Genomic DNA, 19,053 nt, shown 5'->3' with positions numbered 1-19,053 from the left:
GATATGTTGATTGCTGTCTAAACAGCTAGAAGCACCACAGGTCTCAATACAGCTCTCGAGTTCCACAACCAAGTAACAGGCAGGCAAACATCTTTCGTAGGGGAGATTGTCTTGATTCACTAGTTCTTTTTGTGGCTTTCCTCATTTAAATAAATAATCTTTGAATCTCACCATAGTAACCTTAATTTAATAAAGATATCCAAGCATTGCCTCACAATTGTGTGTGAAGAAAAGTGCTGAGTGGTTCCACATTAAAGAACCTTTGGGATGAATGGATAGACAGACAGACAGATACTTCACTGAAATGCGCTGAGATGGCTCTTAACAAGCTGCTTATCCACTGTTAGGATCACAGAAGTTTGCTGATCTGTTTTTAATGAAATAATTTTAAAAATACAGAAACATGGCACAAGGATGTAGAGGTTCTTGTAATCAGTGTGGTGAAACATCAGTATCCTTGGCATCCAGTAATACGCCTTACATACTGCAGTTGTCTCTTTTTCCAAGTAACTGCTAAATACTTGTTTTTCATTAACACAATCATTTAAAGAGGCTGGCTAGATAGACGTAAATTCTAATTGAAAATAATTGCTAATGCAGAGGTTTCTAAACTGCATCGTGTCTGTGATGTGTGCAAGTTGCCTAAGTGACCAAGTGCCTCCTGTGCAGGTAACGTATTCTGGGGCTAATCGCTGCTGTTGCGGCCTTTGTTCGTGGGAATGCAGAAGCAGAGTAAATTTGGGAACCTCTACAGGAAATTTATTTAGAAAAATGACTACTTAAATTTTAAGATCCCAGTTTATTATGTTTTCTTAAAAACCTTTTAGAAAGTACTTCCTCAGAATACTCAAATTAATGGAAAAATTAATCTCTAAAACATTTTTACTTAATTGGTATAGGTTTTTAAAGGTCATGTAGAGTGTCTATTGAAATCTTTAACAATTAATCCAAATATAACCTCCTTACCTGGGATTGTGTCCTTTTGTTAGTTTGTGCTTCACAAAACAATGCCATCTGCTATCTGAGGGTTCGATTTAATGTATTTGATAGTATGTAAAATACTTTTTCAAAGGCAAGAGTGAAATGTGAGACTTTATAGCAGCTAAGAAGGTGAATTAGACTTTTGCAATGTTTCTCATGTGGAATAGACTGTTACTGAATTGATATTTCACTAAATCTCAGTTTGTCTGGGATGATGCACATGTGCATTTGTATCTGTTTAAAAATATCATTTAGGTTATTAAAATGAGTCCCAAGTTAAAGAAAAAATCTCCCATTACATACATATATGAAATCACATCACTTAAACACCAGTGGCATCACATGCTATGGAATTATCTTATCTGTAAGTGATCTTAATCACTACAAATTTCCCAGCCGTGTTTGTCAGTACCTCCGGCAAAAACCTTTCATTATTATTTGACCCTTGCTTGCATATGAGCTTGCATATTCCCTGTGGCGTTCATCAACTTACTCTGTTCAGTAGATGTCTAATCGTGTTCTGTTTCTCTGGTAGCAAAACTGAAGAGAAACATGTTGACATTTTAAAATGCCTGTAAACTAGGGTTAATAATACACTAATTTTTATTGTAGCATAATGTATGGTCATGGTTAGAAGTTTATAAGTGAGTACTGCTTGCATTTGCTTTTAAGTATATCAGAATATTGATAGCAAATGTGGAGGGAGGAAACAATTTGATGAAAACTGTTTCCATTATTCTTCACGCCACTTCAATTCTTCTCATTTTCAGGATAGCTAATTAGAGACAGTCATTGACCAAATGCGTAGAAATAGAATGAATAACTACTACTTCAAAATGATGAGTTGAGGTCTAAAATATTAAAACAGTTATTTCTAAATTATTTATTCTTGCATTAATAAAGTGGCTATCTTCAATTTACATAGGTATTTCACTAAGATGAATTTTAAAGCACTTGTCAAACTTGTAAGGATTTTAAAAAAATTAAAGGGTCACACATTTTATTGTTAACAGAGGGTGTTGGGAGAGACTGTCAACACCCTTCCCAGCATTAAGCTGTTGCCTTTGCTGTGTAGGCAGCACCTTAGGTCTCACAGAGCTGTACTGTAAGTGAGTGTCCATATGTTCAACCCACTTTGATGTGTTCAGAGATCCTGGGCCAGCACAATCCGTATGCTACATCACAGCCATAGGAGGTAAAACATGCCATCTGGATTTCTGTTCCTTTTACTTACCTTGTGGCATGGCCTCTTTACGGTAGGAGAAAGCCTTCCCGCCTCCCCCCCCTTCCCTACCCCACCCCACCCCACCCCCCGCTATTCAAAATTATTCGATAGTTTACCATGGAAAATCTGGTTTGACTCAGTCTTTAACAAATTTTATTTCGGATGTCCATTAACAATCTCTTAGAAGGGATGGGAGACAGGAGAGGGTTTTCTGAATCCAAAATACATTTACTCGTGCTATGACAGTAAAACAGTGGGTGCGTGAAAAACCTTTATTAGCCAAGAACTCCATTTCTTAATTACAAAGTCTTTCACATTTTATATCTGTTCCTAAGTCTATGAGCACAAATTTGGATCCAAGCAGATGCCGGGGTGCCAATAAGCGGAACACTGTCTCTTTATCGCAGAGAACACTTGCTGTGATCAAATCTGGGAATAAATCCTCAATTTTTAAGGTGGGAGGTAGTTCATAGGACAGGTGCCCCACAGAAAATTACTTTTGATTTCCTACTCTCAACACCTTCACACTGACTGTTCACAGGTAATCTGATACTAAAGTACAATATAGACAAACATTTGTAGCCCTCACCAAAAGCTGCCTAATTCAGAACCATAGCTCTGCTCTCCAAACCCAAACTGTATTTCAGAGCACTGTTTTTAACAAAGACCTTGCACAGGTGAGGTACCTCAACCCATGACATAGGAGCTCTGCTCATTCTGTGTGAACCAGGCTTGCCAGAGCTCTCCCCCCCCCCATTTTATTGGCAGTGCTGGGATCTCTGGCACCAGTGAAATGTGCGTACAGATACGGTATCTCAAAGATCTTCAGTTTTGTGCAGCTCCCGTGCAGTAGCGTGTTCCTCAGTACGTTCAAATTCCCTGTCTGCAGAGCTTCTTGTCCTGCTTTCAAGGTCCCCTTTCCCCATCTGTTTCTTTTTCAAAGTTTTGGTCACAGGAGGAATTTTTTTTTCCCTGGAGAAACAACTCTGACTTCTTCGTGTGGTTTTATTTTCCTCTGCTAGCTTAACTTGAAGATGTATTGACCGCAGTGATGACTTGCTCCCATATCTTTTCTGCCTTTTAGAGGGACCTGTTCGTGTTCAGATCTCCATGTGATAGAACATGCGTGTTGTATTGCAGTGCTGGCTGCTCTGCTGAAATTTCTTATACATGTGGCACAGCCACAGGACAAATGCCCAGACCATATGCCCTATCACCTTATTTAGATACTGCTGGAAACTTGGGAGTCTCCCTGTTGTTTCATCTCTCTAGGGGGGATGTTTTGGCAAAGCACTGCCTTGGTCCTTGTGACATCTCTCTTCACCTTCTGCTTCGTTGCTGGTGGCTTGCCCAGTGCAAAACAATCTGGAGATTTCCTTGAATTGCTGTACTTTCTTCGACAGGCACCTGTCATTTTATTGTATGGAAAAAGCCTACCCTCTTGGGTCTCATTTTGACAGTCTGAGTAGCTTATGCTAATGTGCAGAGCACAATTTAAATATCAATTTCCTAAAGCTCAGTTAAGAAAAACTTACTGCATCTTTTGCTCACATATTCAGTCACTATGTGATCAATATGTTTGTATCAAGAGGAAGCAGTCAATTTACACAGATAGTGCAGTATCAGAAATAGCAGCCTGTGGTCTATTTACTACAGCCTTCAAACACTTTGGAGGAGTTGTTTCAACATGGTGGCATTGTTTGTGGCACATGGAGAGGAACTGGGAATTGCAGGTTGCCAGTCTAGCTGGCCTCCTTTTGTCTTGAACTATGAACAAAACATGTATTATATTTTATAATGGAAGAGATTTCAAAGAACATCAGTGAGTTTGAGGTAAGATTTATGATACCAAGAGGCAGCTTTCATGTTCTAGATGAAATAAATCTTTCAAGCTGTCCTAGATAAATGGCAAGTCTTTTTTTTTTTTTTTTTTTTTAGGATCAACAGCTCTGGATTCTCTCTAAAACACAAAGATAGGGACTGTCTCTGCTCTGAAGAGTTTTACAGTTGAGTTCCTTGATGTTGTAACTGGGTCATGTTTTTCACATTCTCTGTAGATTCCTTCATGCCCTAAGAATGAAACTCTCCATAGGTATAAACTTACCCACTGAGGTAACTTAGAGATTCAAGATCTACAACAAGTGAAGGGTCGGCAGGTGGTGGTGGAAAATCCAGGGGAGGTGGTTTCTTTGATAAATGTGTACATTATGGGACAAGTCATATAATGCATTATGCTAAACATCAATAATTAAATTTATATTGCATCTTATGCTCTTTATGTTCTTTAGACCTGCCTCAAAATGTTAAATATTCAAGCTGTTTGTTGAAAAGTAAATATTTGGAATGGATTTCTTAACAGGCACCTCATTTTACTCAAACTAGAAATTAAAAACATTTGGAATTGGGAAAAAACATGGAGAAATGGTCATGCTTATGCCAAAATTATGTTTTCAGACGTGTCTTTTCAACTGAGCATTATACAAAGGCTGTAACTTCTCTTTGGTGTATTTTTGTCTAGTTAACAAACTGAACACTAGAATTTTAAGACAGGAAAATAATTTAACATTGAATTAGTGCTTTTCTTTTTTCTAGCATCTTTGCCATCAACTCAATCTGTAAAAACCAAAGAACCTTTATTCTGCAGTAGGACCTTGCCTGTCAAAGCTAAAACTGAAGAAAGGCTTGTTTGCCATAAAGCTTGTCTGTTTTTCCCATTCTATCAGTTGATCTAATAAAAGATGTTACCTCTTAATGAACTTTGCAAAACTAAACACGTAATCCACAACAAAGGGAAGACTTGTCACCTGGCAATAGTCAACTCGGTTATAGCTCATCAACATAGTTACAAACCACACCCTGTCCTTTTACCCCTAATAAACAGAATAATATTGTCTTCATTATAGTGCTTGAATAAGGAATGAAAGCTGTGTCATACATGATTTTGTTAGTATTTCTTTTACATAGTACATTCCCAGGACCTTTTATTTGTTTACAGTGCACAACAGCAGAACTGGAAGCAAATAGGGATGTATATTGGCTGGAGCATGGAACTTGTGAAAATTAGTAACTTACATGCTTTGTTTATTTAGCTTGAGTGGGAATTTAAAGGTGAAACAAGACTACGGCAGCAACTGGAGCTTGAGTAAGCCTTGCCAACACACACTAATTATTCCTAGTGGGACTGATGTGATGGCAGTCTGCTTACCTTCTAGGAAGATGGCCGTGGTACTGTAGGATAGGCTTGCTGTTTATGTACAGGAAAAAGGAGTAACTAAAAAGAAGAAATTCACCCTACTACTAGAATCACACTGTTAACATGGTGAATGTTACTGTTGTTGAAAACTTGTGCCTCTGAGCCAACATGTAGTAGCAGAACAAATACATACTGCCTTGCACTGCAGAGAAAAACAAGGCTCACGTAGACCGTATCGTGCAGAAGCACTGGCAGATCATTGCACAGGATGCACACAACAGTCTTTTCTCAGTGCAGCGGTGTCAGCTAAGAGCAATTGGAGATCATCACAACTGTGCTTTTTGAGTGAATGCAGTAAGGCTCTTTTTTTTTATTTCAGGCAGGCTAGAGGAAATTTTTGTAGGCAAAGAATACAACCGTACTTAGTACTTCGCCAGGATGTTGTAGAAGTATTCCTATGCCTGCAACATACCTCTTGTGTAGATTTGGCCTTTCTGCATGCTCTGTACTGGGCATGCAATCACAGGGCAGCGAAGGTGTGGTTTCAAGGTGTACGTAAAGGGATCTAACACAGGTTCCCTTTGTGAAAGGAGGTCCTGAGCTCTCCCCATCTCCAGCTTGAGCATCCCTGAGGTTTCCCTCCCCTGTATCTGCCAGGGAATCGGTGACCAAACAACCCCCCCCCCCTCCCCTACCCACCAGAAATGTGGTTTGGTAGGATCTAAACAGTAACAGCTGCTCAGGACAATGCCAGTGCAGGGGCAGAAGACAGGAGGGCTTGGGTGGAGATGATCTGTTGGGTGGTTGGTTTTGTCGGTGGCTGTGTCAGTGCCCTTTCTGAGGCCCCACACCTGTACGTACAGGCGCGCCCATGCCCAAGCACTGTAGTTCACGGAGGGTGTCTTCTCCGAGTCTCATAGCAGGGTGCGAGGGGTGACCACCGCCGCCGCCACCACCATCCCGTGGAGGCTGCGTGAGCACCCGCGCGTCCCCTGACGCGGGGTTTGCCGTGCCCAAACACCCGGCACACACCTCACAGTCACAGGCGCGCTCCTCAGCCGCCTGCCTGCCGCACAGATTGCGGTACGTGCCGCTCCGCGCGCTCCACCTGCTGCGGGCGCGCAGCCGCCCCGCCTGTCTCCCGCCTGTCTCTCCCCGTCCTCTCTCCGCGCCCAGCGCTCCAGGCGCCCTGCCCGCGGGCGGCCCAACGGCGGCGGGGCCGGGCATGGAGCGGCTGCAGGTGGAGGCGGCGGCCCTGGAGGAGTACGCGGAGTACCGGCGGTGAGGGGAGGGGCGGGCCGGGTCTCGCCCGCCGTCGCTGGGGAGGGGAGAGGCGGCGCGGTGGGGGTCGCTGGGACAGGGGTCGGGCGCCTTCAACCCGGCCGTGGGGGCCGGCGGCCGTTGGCGACCTGCTCCGCCCCGCGCTGCCGCTGGGCCCGGGGCGGTTTCCCCTCCCCTGCGCCCCGCCCGCGGCCCGGGGTTTCCCCTGAAGAGATCCTCGCGGCCCGGGCGCCGCACCGCTCGCCTCCCGCCGTCCTGGAGCCGCCTCTTCGGGATCTGCGGCGGCTTCGTTGTGTCACATTCCGCCCCCCCCCCCCGCCGCCGCCGCCATTTATCGGCGAAATCGGAAGTGCCCTAACTCCCGTGAAGGTGCCCGAGAGTGGCTCTCCGCGGAGAAGGAGAGTATCTCCTCGGCGTGAAGCAGCAGCGGTGAAGAGGCAGGCCTTAGAGACGCGAGCCCTGTACGCCTCGCCGGTGTGAAGGCATGTTGTAAACGTTGACTGTCTGCGAGTGAAGTAACGCATCGTTTCTCACGTCCAGGCCTGCGTACCTGCCTGCCTGGCGGTGTGTCTGTCTGATGTGGTGTGAGAGGGTGATCTGCCAAGGGTACTGCTCTTTCAGGAAACACGGGCTTTCGTGCATTGCGGATTAAGTTTTGCAGTGTATAAATGCGTGCCTTTATATTCCTATGTGTCTTTGCTCATCTTGTCATCGCTCCTCTTGAAGAGTTGATTTTGAGCAAAACCAGACGTGAACTTGGTCATTATACTGAAATGCGGTCTTAATTTAGCTTAGGAAAACGTTGAGTAAAACGGCAGAGGTAGTAGGCACAGTGGTGTTTCATACATAAGTAGTTACGCACTGATTCAGTGGGTGTCAGCTGGATTGATGTGCAAATGACAGTGATGTGTTGAGACATCATTCTGGTGCTGTACAGTACTGGCAATGTACAAATCCACAGAATATTTGACAAAGAATCATTCATTCAGTATGTTTTAGCACAAATAGTAACTGAAATATTTACAGACATTAATAAACTAACCTTCAGCATAGTTAAGTGCTGCAATTAAGTCTAAATTGTATTTTACAGATTTTACTTACTGTCCTCAGTTGTCTCCATCAATGTAGAATTTGGATGCTGCTCTGGAGTTCCAGCTATTCAGTGACTTTGACTTTGAACGTAGTGATAGCTTAAATAAATGGGCCTGTCCCAGGTGTGGGATACAGCTGCTATCAACTTTATGTACAGAAGAAACTAGCATAGTCGTCTTGCAAAGTGGAAGACAGCTTGGATGTATTGTTTGTTACTTTGATGGCAGTGTGGTTCCCTACTTCCAGTTGAATAATTTTACTCAGACTAGACTAGGACTAGATAACCTGATACGAGTCTGCAGTACAGTTAGGTGTAGATGGGTGAAGTGATTTGCCAGAGGTCATTCAAGAAGTCTGAGGTGGAGCTGGCTGGTTGATGCCCACTGCTTTTTCTGCTGTATGAAAAGGAGCTTGGTAGTTTGCTTTAATTTTTTTCCTTCTCTCTTACAACCGTGGTTTCCAGTCTGTCTGAGCAAATTTTTTAAAAGCGCATTATTCACAAAATTTCTCTAAAATTCAGCTATAGTTCTGTTAAATGTATATCACTAGAACAGTATTATGAAAGATAAGATTTTTTTTTTTTGCATTTACAGCAAAAGTGTTGTTATATATTATTTGAAAAAATATCTTGAGAAACCTACTTTTATTGTCTTCATTCTCTTATGGTTTTTTTTGTGACATGCTTACAGAATTGTAGGTGATGATGATGGAGGAAAGCTCTTTACCCCTGAGGAATATGAGGAGTACAAAAGAAAAGTATTACCAATTCGTTTACAGAACAGGTTGTATGTGAGCTGGAGATCACCAACTGGCATGGACTGTAAACTTGTGGGACCAGAGACACTGTGCTTTTGTACTCACCGGTAGGAATCTTTTAATTTTTTTGAATTGTTGTATTTTTTAAAATCAGGAGAATATAAAATGTTTCCAGGTACATTACAGTACAGTATAGGCAAGTTAATTTGAGGTCTGAGGGTTGAGAAAATTAGGTTTTAAATCGTAAGAACTGTCCTTAAATCTAAATCTCAATACATTTTTTGAGACCAGAATGATTTCATAGTCTTCAATAAATTCAACTTTAAGGCACGAGTTATTGTAGATCAGATTGATTCTGACTGCTGTCAAAATGAAACATAAGGATTTGTGATAATTATGTAATGAATGGATGTAAAAGCACCTGATATTATGCATTTAATTGAAAATTAACAATTAACAGTAATTAATAAATTAAAGATGATACTTCAAAACAGAACTTGTAAGATAAATTATAAGCCTTTCAGGTAGTTTTCTTATAAATACTCACAAAGTTATAAAAGTTATTATTTTTGCCTGTTTTAGGTATAAACAACACAAAACGGACTATGAAGTGATTCCCAAAGATCGTCCTGTTTGTGTGCCTTGTCGAGTGAGCCGTTGTCCGTGCCAGTCCTATCACTATGTCCCTCTAAGTGGCACACAGCCCATCCGTTGTAGATGCAAACACTTTGCTGATCAGCACAGCGCAGCACCTGGATTTTCATGTAACTCTTGTAAGTTACTGATGGACTTGCAGCATTCTTTGCTAGGAAACTTAACAGGAACAGCATGTTAGGGATCTGTATTCTGCCCATAGTATTCGGTATGTGCTGCACTTGTCACTGATGTGTATTTTGGTCCTTGCAGAAGGATGGGAAATGGGAAGGATGACATCGCCTTTTGCACAGGAGGGTTTAGAACAACATCCTTAGCTTCCCCAAGTTCTGGGAAGGAGCGTAAGTTTCTCAGTGATTCGGTTAGGTATATATGGAGACAGCCACCTAAAGTTAGGCAGTATGAAAGTACCCCATTTGCAGTTTGTCATTTCCACTGCTGCATGCACGTGACTTTTCTACTTGAACTTGGTAGTTTGAGAGAGAGAAGTGTTGATCTCCATTCCCCTATTGCCTGGTTGAATATAATGTTAATGTATTTTTATATCTTTTCTCAACTCAATAGGAAGTAGCGCTCTGTTCCCAAATCTAGTGTTAGCACTCTAACAAAGCAATTCCTGAGCATACAGATTGTGGGTCCAGAAATGCAAATGGGAATGGAGTTTCAAGCAAAAGGTTTGAGAAAGCATTAAGAGGAAGCTTTTTGCGTCAGTTGTTTGAGATTATTGTAATGAAACAGCAGTAATTATTAACAGTAGAAACTAAATAATGCATAAAGATGTTTTAATTTGAAACCTCAAATTACATAAGCTGAAGATTTTTTTGTTAGCGTGCTGTACTGTTGGTAAATTTCTTGCATGAAGTCTGTCTAATTTTACAGGAAAAAATCATAAACAGCTTTTGCTAGATGAGAATCATATCCCACAGAATAAACCATAAAATATTTATATGACAGCCTTTCAAGAAGTTACTCTAAGTAATGTGAAAGGCTTAAATGTACAATTGGATGATTCAGACTGAATTGTTAGAACACAGTGTTTTTAATAATCACTTACATTATACACTTTTTCTAGCGTTTCTCAAAAATACCCGACACTTCTGAGGGCTTCAAAGATTACACAGAGAAGTGCCAAGACTTGCTTCTATTTTGGACTTGTGTTGTTCTAATGTACTGGTATTAGTCTAGCCCAGTGCTGTATAAATCTAATGTGATAGATAAATTAGAGATGTACTTTATAATGGAAAAAATATTGCTGTTGCACTCTATATATTGTCTATACTTTATTCTGTATCCAAACACAGAGTAAGAGCTCTATTACTGAGGAGTGCCTAAAATGATACGAAAAAGCCTTTAACATTTCCAAGAATGTGATCCTTGAACGTATTACACAAGACTTAAAAAAAATGTTTGTTGGTGCTCTGCAAAATGAACTGTAACTGGAAGTTGGAAGCAGGGTAATTTGTATAATGAAACATTTGCAAAATCAGTTCCTCAATTTCTTGTTCACATCATTGCTCCAGCAGGTCTTTGATGACAGTCTTAGCTGTAGCTAGGGCAGATATATCACTTCGCTCTGTGTTTCTGAATGTCACGTCATTTGTATAACCATTTCAGTTACATCCTGTGGCTACGTAAGGTTAAAAAACTCCTGAAAGTCTCTTATGTAGCTACTCTTACGTAGAACCTATTTTGCTGTTGCCACAGCCTCTGTTTACTACCCAGATAATTTTGCTAATTTTCAAAGACATTTAAATTGTGATTTGTATCATAAATTGCGATTTTAAGTTTTCTGGCCATGCAATATTGACACGTGCTGTATACCTTTGGAGATAATACTGCCAAAATGCTGGCAGGTTGTCTTCTTTACCCAGTGACAGAATTCTTTCTCTTTTCATTTTTTGTCAGGGGAGGGATAGAGAAGGGTGTTACTAATGGCAATGGACACAAGTTGCAACATGGGAAATCCAGTTAGATATTAGGAAAGAAATGTCTGCTCCAAGGGGAGACCACCATTGGTCCAGGCTGCTCAGAGAGGTAGAATCTCCATCCTCGGAGGTTCTCAAAACTTGACCGAATGAGACCCTGAGACTGGATGACCCCTATGATCAAATTCCCACGTTCATCCTTTCTCCTGTTTTATACAGCATTTTTGTATCATGATGACGAGAGGCTGTAAAAGGTTTCAGCAAACATAGTTGATTGCTTTGCCTCAAATCACGTATGTGCTTCCAAATGGAAAGCATAGCTGAATGCTTTTGCAGTGAAGGAACTCTAGTTTTTGACAAAATCAGTTTAGGGAAACACCGCTTTGTCTGCAATGAAGTATAAATTCCATTATCATCTTGCTCATTACACTTACTTATTTGTTAATTAGGTTCCAAGTGTTCGGGCTTTCATAGTTGCTTTACCTGTGCATGTGGTCAGCCAACATACGCTCATGAAACAGTCGTGGAAACTAAACAAGAGCGCTTAGCCCAAGGAAAGCCTGTGGGGCAGGATGTTCCTTACGCTGCTATGGGAGGACTGACTGGTTTTAGTTCACTAGCAGAAGGCTACATGAGACTTGATGACAGTGGAATAGGTAAGTGCAGCTGACCTGAGATGAAATTTTAATTCTCCAACTAAGTAGTTTTGAAAAGTAGTAACTTAACATAGACTTTCAAAGTTCAAAGGCAAACTGGATCAATAGGAGTAGGACTTAAGATAGATTCCCCCCCCCAGCAGTCCTTGGGTGTGAAGAGACCACTATGACCATCTTGTCCAACTTCCAGTAGTGAATTGATAAAAACCCTCTTTATCAATAATTCTGGTGTTCAGCCCAGTAGCTTCTGGTTGAAGTGGAGCATATCTTTTAGAAAGAACTCTGTAACTTCTGTTTTTCTCTTAATACTTCCATGTTATATTTATGTTAATACTTTAGCCTAATACTGCTCAGGTATTTCTTCATTGTACAGTTACAGCGCTTTTTTTTCCAAACTCAAAGGTTAATAGCTGTTCAGCATAAAAAAAAAAAAGAGGTCATTTGTAGGACTTTATTTTTGACAGGCATGTTAGTTGGCCTTGATACCTCTGCTGCTCTGTGATTTTGTGTCATTTAGTAACGGACACATTTTGTCCTGAAATACTGTTTTATTTATTATTGCCATGTACTCATTATTTCTTTTTTAAATTCTGGTCTGGCTTCCTGGATTTGTCTGAAGTTTAGAAACTATAGCATAGCTGTAGTAATTAAAGAAATAAAGCTTTTCATTTCTTTTGCAGCCTTTTTTGCTTTTATAAACTCAAGTTTATGGGGTCTGCACTGAGTGTTGTAGATATTAATCTGTAGCCTTGTTTTGACCCCATCATGTATGTTCTTAATATATCTCATGAAGTTAATTTTTGTTTTCATTCAATTTATTTTCTAACAGGGGCTCCTTCTGCTGAACTTTTAGAATCCCCTGTTACCAGCATGGATCATCCATTTCTAAAAGCATTTCAGGGACCTTCTAGTTCTGCTCAAACCATCTCACAGATAGCAGGTGCTGTATTAGTAGGATAATACTGTTTTACAAAAAGTATGTAATATAAAATTAATTGGTTTTATTTATGAGTTGAAGGATGCTTAGGACTAAAATCAAAGTTAAAAATTTAAATGAGTATTGAAGCCTTGTTATGTGAAAAGTTCGTACAACATTCATGAAGTGCTTAGAATAACTGTTTTGTTACTGCTTGTTATTTTTGGTCATGATGTGCTTTTTAACTTTAATGATCTTTTTCTAGCATTTAGTCTCTTCCCCATTAACGGTGTCACTTATTCATTGGATCAGTTTTTTAAGTTTTTGATTCCTACTAGAAGCTCATCATATCTGAATGGATCTTACATATTCAGCGCAATACTGTGAAACTGCCTTCTGCCAGAAAGTCTTTTCTGCGTGGAATTATGAATCGATTATGCTTATTTTATGTCCCTTACTTAGTACAAGAATTTAGCAATTAATATAACTGTTGAACTCCTCCAAGACTATTTACAATAGCTGCTAGCCTAGGCTAAAGAACTTACTCTTTGGTCCCAATTGCTGGGGTTTGTTACTTGCCTATAAAGGTGAGTTCTCATTTTAAACGTGTTTTGCCAAATGTAAAACATAACTAATGGAATAGCAAGTATCATTAATGAAAAAAGTTTTCGTTTTTTTTCCTTCAGGTGGTTCGAGTGCCACAAGGCAAGTTTCTCATGGAAAGCATTCAGAAGATGATGACATGGCTTACTTTGAAAAATGTTATCAAGAGCGGGCAAGTTACTACGTTTGTTACTTAATTCAGATATATTTTCACAAGAGGATGTCTAAAAAAGATAAATGTATGATTTAAGTGGCATATAAATGCATTATATCATTTGTTCTCTTCTTGAGAAAACACTAGCTTCTTAAAATAGTTTTAAATACAATTATGAGCTACTGCAGGCTTTCAGAGGTCAGTCATGGCTGGGATGGTATTTACCTTAACTGGGCAGGTTTTTATTGAGGTAACTCTCTATTACAGAAAAAGAAAATACTTTACTATGTGACAAAAAGAAACAACAAAGCAGACTCGCAGAAGGTCACCTGTGCATGTAGGAATGGGTGTTTGCTACCTCATTTATAAAACTTTATGATGTTCTTTTCCTTAGGAATGTCTGTGTAGTTGGGTAAATCTGGTGCGTCTTTCTTTAGATGATCTGAATCACCCGCTTAGAGGTGCTTCCTCCACCCCACTGCCTGTATCGTAAATTTAAATGCCCTGCGGTGTAGGTTACTTAGATGCGTAAATACTTACTCTTTCCCCACGTTAGCTCCTTACCTCCACCATCTCTGCTGGAAGTATGTCTTGACTGCTCATGAATTCTTTTGTAAGGCAATGTTGCATAATTAACTTTTAAAATCTTAACTGCTGTTATGCTTGCTGCTTGCAGCAAGGTGTTTGTTAATGAGAAAGCTGTTCTAGCTTTGTGAAATTTTAAATAATTTTCTTTATTTGGGAAATCATCACAAAATACATTAAGATGTTACAAAAATAGTATCAGCTTATAGGAGAAAACATGTTACTATCAAATCCGAATTGCTACATTTCTTTTTCCCCCCTAAGATTATCTTTTCTTTGCAAAAAGTAGTAGGAATTTCAGATACAAACCTCAAGCCTCCAAATATGGAAAAATGTTTTAAAATGAGTTCCTGTGTAGACCAACAACAGGCTTGCTTTGCAGTGAGTTCATTTGTAGACATCCAAATCAGGACTGCGGCCTTGCTTCCTTTTGACACTATTTTATGGGGGAAAAAAGCATGTTAAAAATATTATTTTATTTTTCCTTGCATTTTTGATAGCAACATGATATGTTAGATGAGATGCAAAAGTCCATGCATCCCTTTTTATATAATTACTCTAAATAGAATTTCATTCACTAATGTAACAATACTTGAGAACAACTGTTGCTTCTAAAAACAACAGATATATTTGTTTGGATTAATAGTCTTACTACAAAATGGCAGAGTTAAATGTACGTGTGTTGGTAAATCATACCATGCAGTAAGAGCCTACTGTGTAGAAAAATCTTACGAGAGGAAGGCATGACCTTGTGGGTCAGTGAGGAGACACTGAGGTGGAGGTATAGCATCTATCTCAGCCACAGACTTCCTATGTGATTTTGTGCATGCTGGTTAGTCTAACTGTGTCTGTTACATGTCTGTAATAAAACTTCTTTACCTTTCATTGACATAAAGATAAACCCATGAACATTTGTAAGGCGCTTTGGCCTTGAGGGGTACATAAATAACTAGATTGCCATTATCAGAGGTAAAGGCAGCCCTGGTTTGAAGAGGGGAGCAGCTGCAGAGCTATGGAAGTGCTCCTTTGTCCTGTGATGCAAAAGTAAGCAATGCTAGGTTGGGCTAATAATGACCTGTAGCTTTCTCCATTGCATATATCACTCTGGTAAATTTATGACTGGATGTAGAGATTTAATATTGCATTACTAGCTGACTTGCAAATTAATGCTTGAACCACTGTTGGTGTCTTTCTTTGTTACAGCTGAAAAAGGAGAAGGCTGCTAAACGGAAAGAGAAAAGTCCAGTGTCATCAAAGAAGCCGTGAGATTAATAAAGAAATATTTATTATATGGCACAGTGTTAATCGTATTGAAATGAGAATTTTTCACTGTGCCTACCTGCATACGTGTATTTCTTAATTTCTTTATTCTGCTGTTATGGTCTATTGCTGAAATTGATTTTTAATTATCTTGTTGTAATAAAATTGGTACTTTAATTGATGCATTTCTAATCTCCAAAATTGTTACATAGATATTCCTTTGAGAATGGAAAATCATATTTAGAGATTTACAGAACTGTTATTTAAGATGTGAGAGAATAAGCATCGTCATGGTTTAACCTCAGTCGGCAACTGAGTACCACACAGCCGCTCGCTCGCTCCCCCCCCACGCCCGGTGGGATGGGGAGAGAATTGGAAGAGTAGAAGTGAGAAAAACTCATGGGTTGAGATAAAAACAGTTTAATAATTGAAATAAAATAATAATAGTAATAATAATGTAATAATGATAATAATAATACACAAAGCAAGTGATGCACAGTGCAATTGCTTACCACCTGCCAACCGATGCCCAGCCAGTCCCCGAGCAGCGGCCCCCCCGGCCAGCTTTCCCCAGTTTATGTACTGAGCATGACGTCACATGGTATGGAATGTCCCTTTGGCCAGTTTGGGTCAGCTGTCCTGGCTGTGCCCCCTCCCGGCTTCTTGTGCACCTCCAGCCTTCTCAGTTGGTAGAGCATGGGAAGCTGAAAAGTCCTTGGCTAGTGTAAGCATTACCTAGCAACAACTAAAACATCGGTGTGTTACCAACATTGTTCTCATCCTAAATCCAAAACACAGCACTGTACCAGCTACTGGGAAGGAAATTAACTCTATCCCTGCCAAAACCAAGACAAGCATGTATTTAAGTATAACATTGTAGTAGGGCAAAGAAAATGTATGTGCTATTCTTCAACTTTCACGATGCACGTTCTTTATTTGTAGAGTCCTTAGAACTCATCTTGTTAATGAATTTTTACTTGGTGGGATTTGTTCTGTTAATACTGACATTTTAATATTTTCTTTAAGTCTTTTTTTTTTTCCTTTCTGTTGGTTTCATCACCTTTACATAAAATTCAAACACACCCTTCTTCTCTCACACTTCTCTAGGCTCTGTTCTTGCCAACATACAAATATTTTTTACATGTGAAGTTCTGTATGCATGTAAACCCATTTCCACACATACTCACTAGCTACTTGAAGGGATCCTGCTTGTATACTTCACCCCAGGTTTCTCTAGCGGTACCATTCTCCCAGTTCTGTTTGTCTGATGCTGTCCGTAACAATGATTCTATTACGCTAAACTTCTGAAAACATTAAGTGGAAATGGATATGCTATTTATTGCATGTAAACAAATAATTATATAGTGTTTGATATAAACTTGCTTACCCAACGGGTACTCTTTCATCATGTCTAATCCAACACAAACGGAGTCCTCAAGAAGGGAGATGTGCTTTTCTATTCGTTGTCCATATTCACAGCTGTGGCAGCGTATGTTGTGTTAAAGGTAGGGGACAGGAAAATTTAAAATTTGGTAACTTTGGTGGTTTAAGTCTGTGAAGCAGCACAGCAAGAACTTGGGACAGAATAACTGGCAGAGGCTGCAGTTTAGGAGGCAAAAGCAGAGCCTGAGCTAACTTTGTTAGTCTCCTTTGAAAACAGAGGTGCAAGTCAGTTTGTCCTTAAAAATACTTGAAGATGTCTCTTGGACTGAAGACTTTTCAGGTGGTATGTGTGTACTGAGACTTTACGGCAAGAGTTGGGAGAAGCTTACAAAGCTCTGATTCCCATCAGAGGGAATGCCTCTATGTGCCTGATGCCTTTATGTGCCCAATCGGCAGAGGAAAAGAGGTGACGTTGAATGCATTTGGTGCAGGGCAGCTTGCTTTTTTGTTCAGATACCAGCTGTGGGAGGGAAGGAGAGTTCTTGGGAGTGCGTGCAGGTCGTACAGTGACTGATGGAGGCGGCTGGAATCGAGTGAGAAGGGAATGGAAGGCTCAGTTGCCCAAATTCAAAGATTAAAAAGGGCCATTTACCTTAACTCCGAGCTATACTGCCATTACTGCAGATGCCAATCAGAGAGGTTAATCTGTTACTTTAATTTAAATGCATAATATATCAAAGTGTCTAATGAATGTTTTAAAAGTACCTTTACTTTTAAATTCTACACTGTAACATATGCTTTAACTTAATAAATAAAAATATTAATTTGAGCTCCCTCTTCTGGTCCTAATAAGCAACCATTTCTACAGATACTCAGTCTCGTAAGTAAATGGGGATTTCACAACAGAATTACAAGAAAGAAACAAATGTAAATAACACTGGTAAAAAAAGGTAAATAAAAATATAGAAAAAATATTTTTATTTCAGTCTTCAGAGAGATTATTACAAGCTTAATAGTGGAAGTTTATTCTACCTTCATATTTATCCCTGTGGCTATACCCATTAGGGAATGCAGTTCCAGAAATGTATGTGTGTATTTCAGAGATGAGGTTTCTCACAGCAAAATATTGTTATAGGCAGAGGTTTTAATAGTTACAAAAAACTTGTATTTTGTTTTTCTTTTTATAGTGATAACATAGCTTTTTACTTTCAGGAAATAATGTATTGTGCTTTTGTTGACATTTTGAGTTAAAAATACTTGTCAGTTTTAAATGTTAGCTCTGCCAAGTTCAGTCTTACTAAAGTGTACTTTGATCATCATGAACTGGTTTTATCAAAGTCAATTTTTAAAAATTTTATTCTGTGCTTAAACTTATTTAAAATTTCCATTTAAAAGATACTAAAAAGTTATCACATTTATTTAATGATATTTCTTTTTAGTTGGAAAACAGGTGGGATAATAAAAATATCAACTGCATTAAATATTGCTTAGGAATTCTGACCACTTTTCACCCATCCAAGTAAAAAAACCCTCACTTTCCTTACTAGAAGGTGTACTTTTGACTTCTTGGTACTCATGTAGTACTTTTTTGCAGAATTTTTATTCATTTGTACATGAAAAACCAGGTACAATATATCTCATAATGTTGCTGGCTGTGAAAACTGGACAGTGATGTCATGCACTTAACTGGAATTACTCTTATCCTAAAAAAAAAAGTCATCATTTTGTAGGATCAAAATTGCAACCTCCAATTCTGTTGAAAAATCTCTTTATACTTCTATTAATAAAATTTTTGGAAAGGTAAAAGCAGAGACCAAATGCTAGTACGTTTGCCATTAACAATGGTCATTAAATAAAGAGCTCAGTTTAACATGTACTTGTTGATGGTTTGTTTTCCTGAGAGCAGTGGTGAACTTTGAACATAATATCGTGGGACAGATAAGTTATCGGTTCATCTGGATGATTTATTTGTGGGCGTGTATCTGTCATTCAGCTAGACACATTAACTGTTTCTGACTCTAATCCAAGGAATCTGGCACGGGAAAAATGGTTTGGTGTCATACACAGAGTGCTCTGAGCTGGTGAAGCCTAATTGCCTAGGCAATGCTTAAGCACTTCTCATTTTTTAAATAGCTGGCTTTCAAATCAGTATTTTGCCATTATTATAACACTCCTAGAGTGTAGAACATCATTTTTTCACCAGTTTTAATTACCCTATGAAAAGGCTTAAGACGTACCTCGGTTATTTATGATAGTAGAGACTGGTCAGTGATCCTAAGTGGAGGGCAAGGGGCTCCTTCCCCTTCTGTGCTTCTGAGATACTAAATATAAAGTGCATCTGTCTGTCTTGGGTTTGGGAGGAAGGGGAATTAAGGTGTGAATTCACAGC

General features: G+C 39.5%; 1 protein-coding gene across 1 annotated transcript; it reads left to right on the top strand.

Moving 5' to 3' along the window:
• Nucleotides 1-6,553: 6,553 nt before the first annotated feature.
• On the top strand, nt 6,554-15,462 carry FAM221A (family with sequence similarity 221 member A). The gene is made up of 7 exons (XM_076331332.1): nt 6,554-6,680; nt 8,462-8,635; nt 9,111-9,301; nt 11,557-11,763; nt 12,593-12,703; nt 13,366-13,454; nt 15,225-15,462. The coding sequence occupies exons 1-7, from the start codon at nt 6,625-6,627 to the stop codon at nt 15,285-15,287; spliced, it is 891 nt and encodes a 296-aa protein (XP_076187447.1). The 5' UTR covers nt 6,554-6,624; the 3' UTR covers nt 15,288-15,462.
• The last annotated feature ends 3,591 nt before the right edge of the window (nt 15,463-19,053 follow it).

The sequence above is a fragment of the Aptenodytes patagonicus genome, chromosome 2 (genome assembly GCF_965638725.1).
Source record: "Aptenodytes patagonicus chromosome 2, bAptPat1.pri.cur, whole genome shotgun sequence".
Classification (NCBI taxonomy): Eukaryota; Metazoa; Chordata; class Aves; order Sphenisciformes; family Spheniscidae; genus Aptenodytes; species Aptenodytes patagonicus.
Note: the sequence above shows the minus strand (reverse complement) of the source record. Positions and strands in the feature narration are given on the sequence as shown.

Bases quoted from the DNA above. Each gene is read 5' to 3' on its own strand.
- FAM221A (XM_076331332.1), top strand. From the start codon at position 6,625: ATGGAGCGGCTGCAGGTGGAGGCGGCGGCCCTGGAGGAGTACGCGGAG. The intron at 6,681-8,461 runs GTGAGGGGAGGG...ACATGCTTACAG, and splicing joins GAGTACGCGGAGTACCGGCG to AATTGTAGGTGATGATGATG. The intron at 11,764-12,592 runs GTAAGTGCAGCT...ATTTTCTAACAG, and splicing joins ACTTGATGACAGTGGAATAG to GGGCTCCTTCTGCTGAACTT.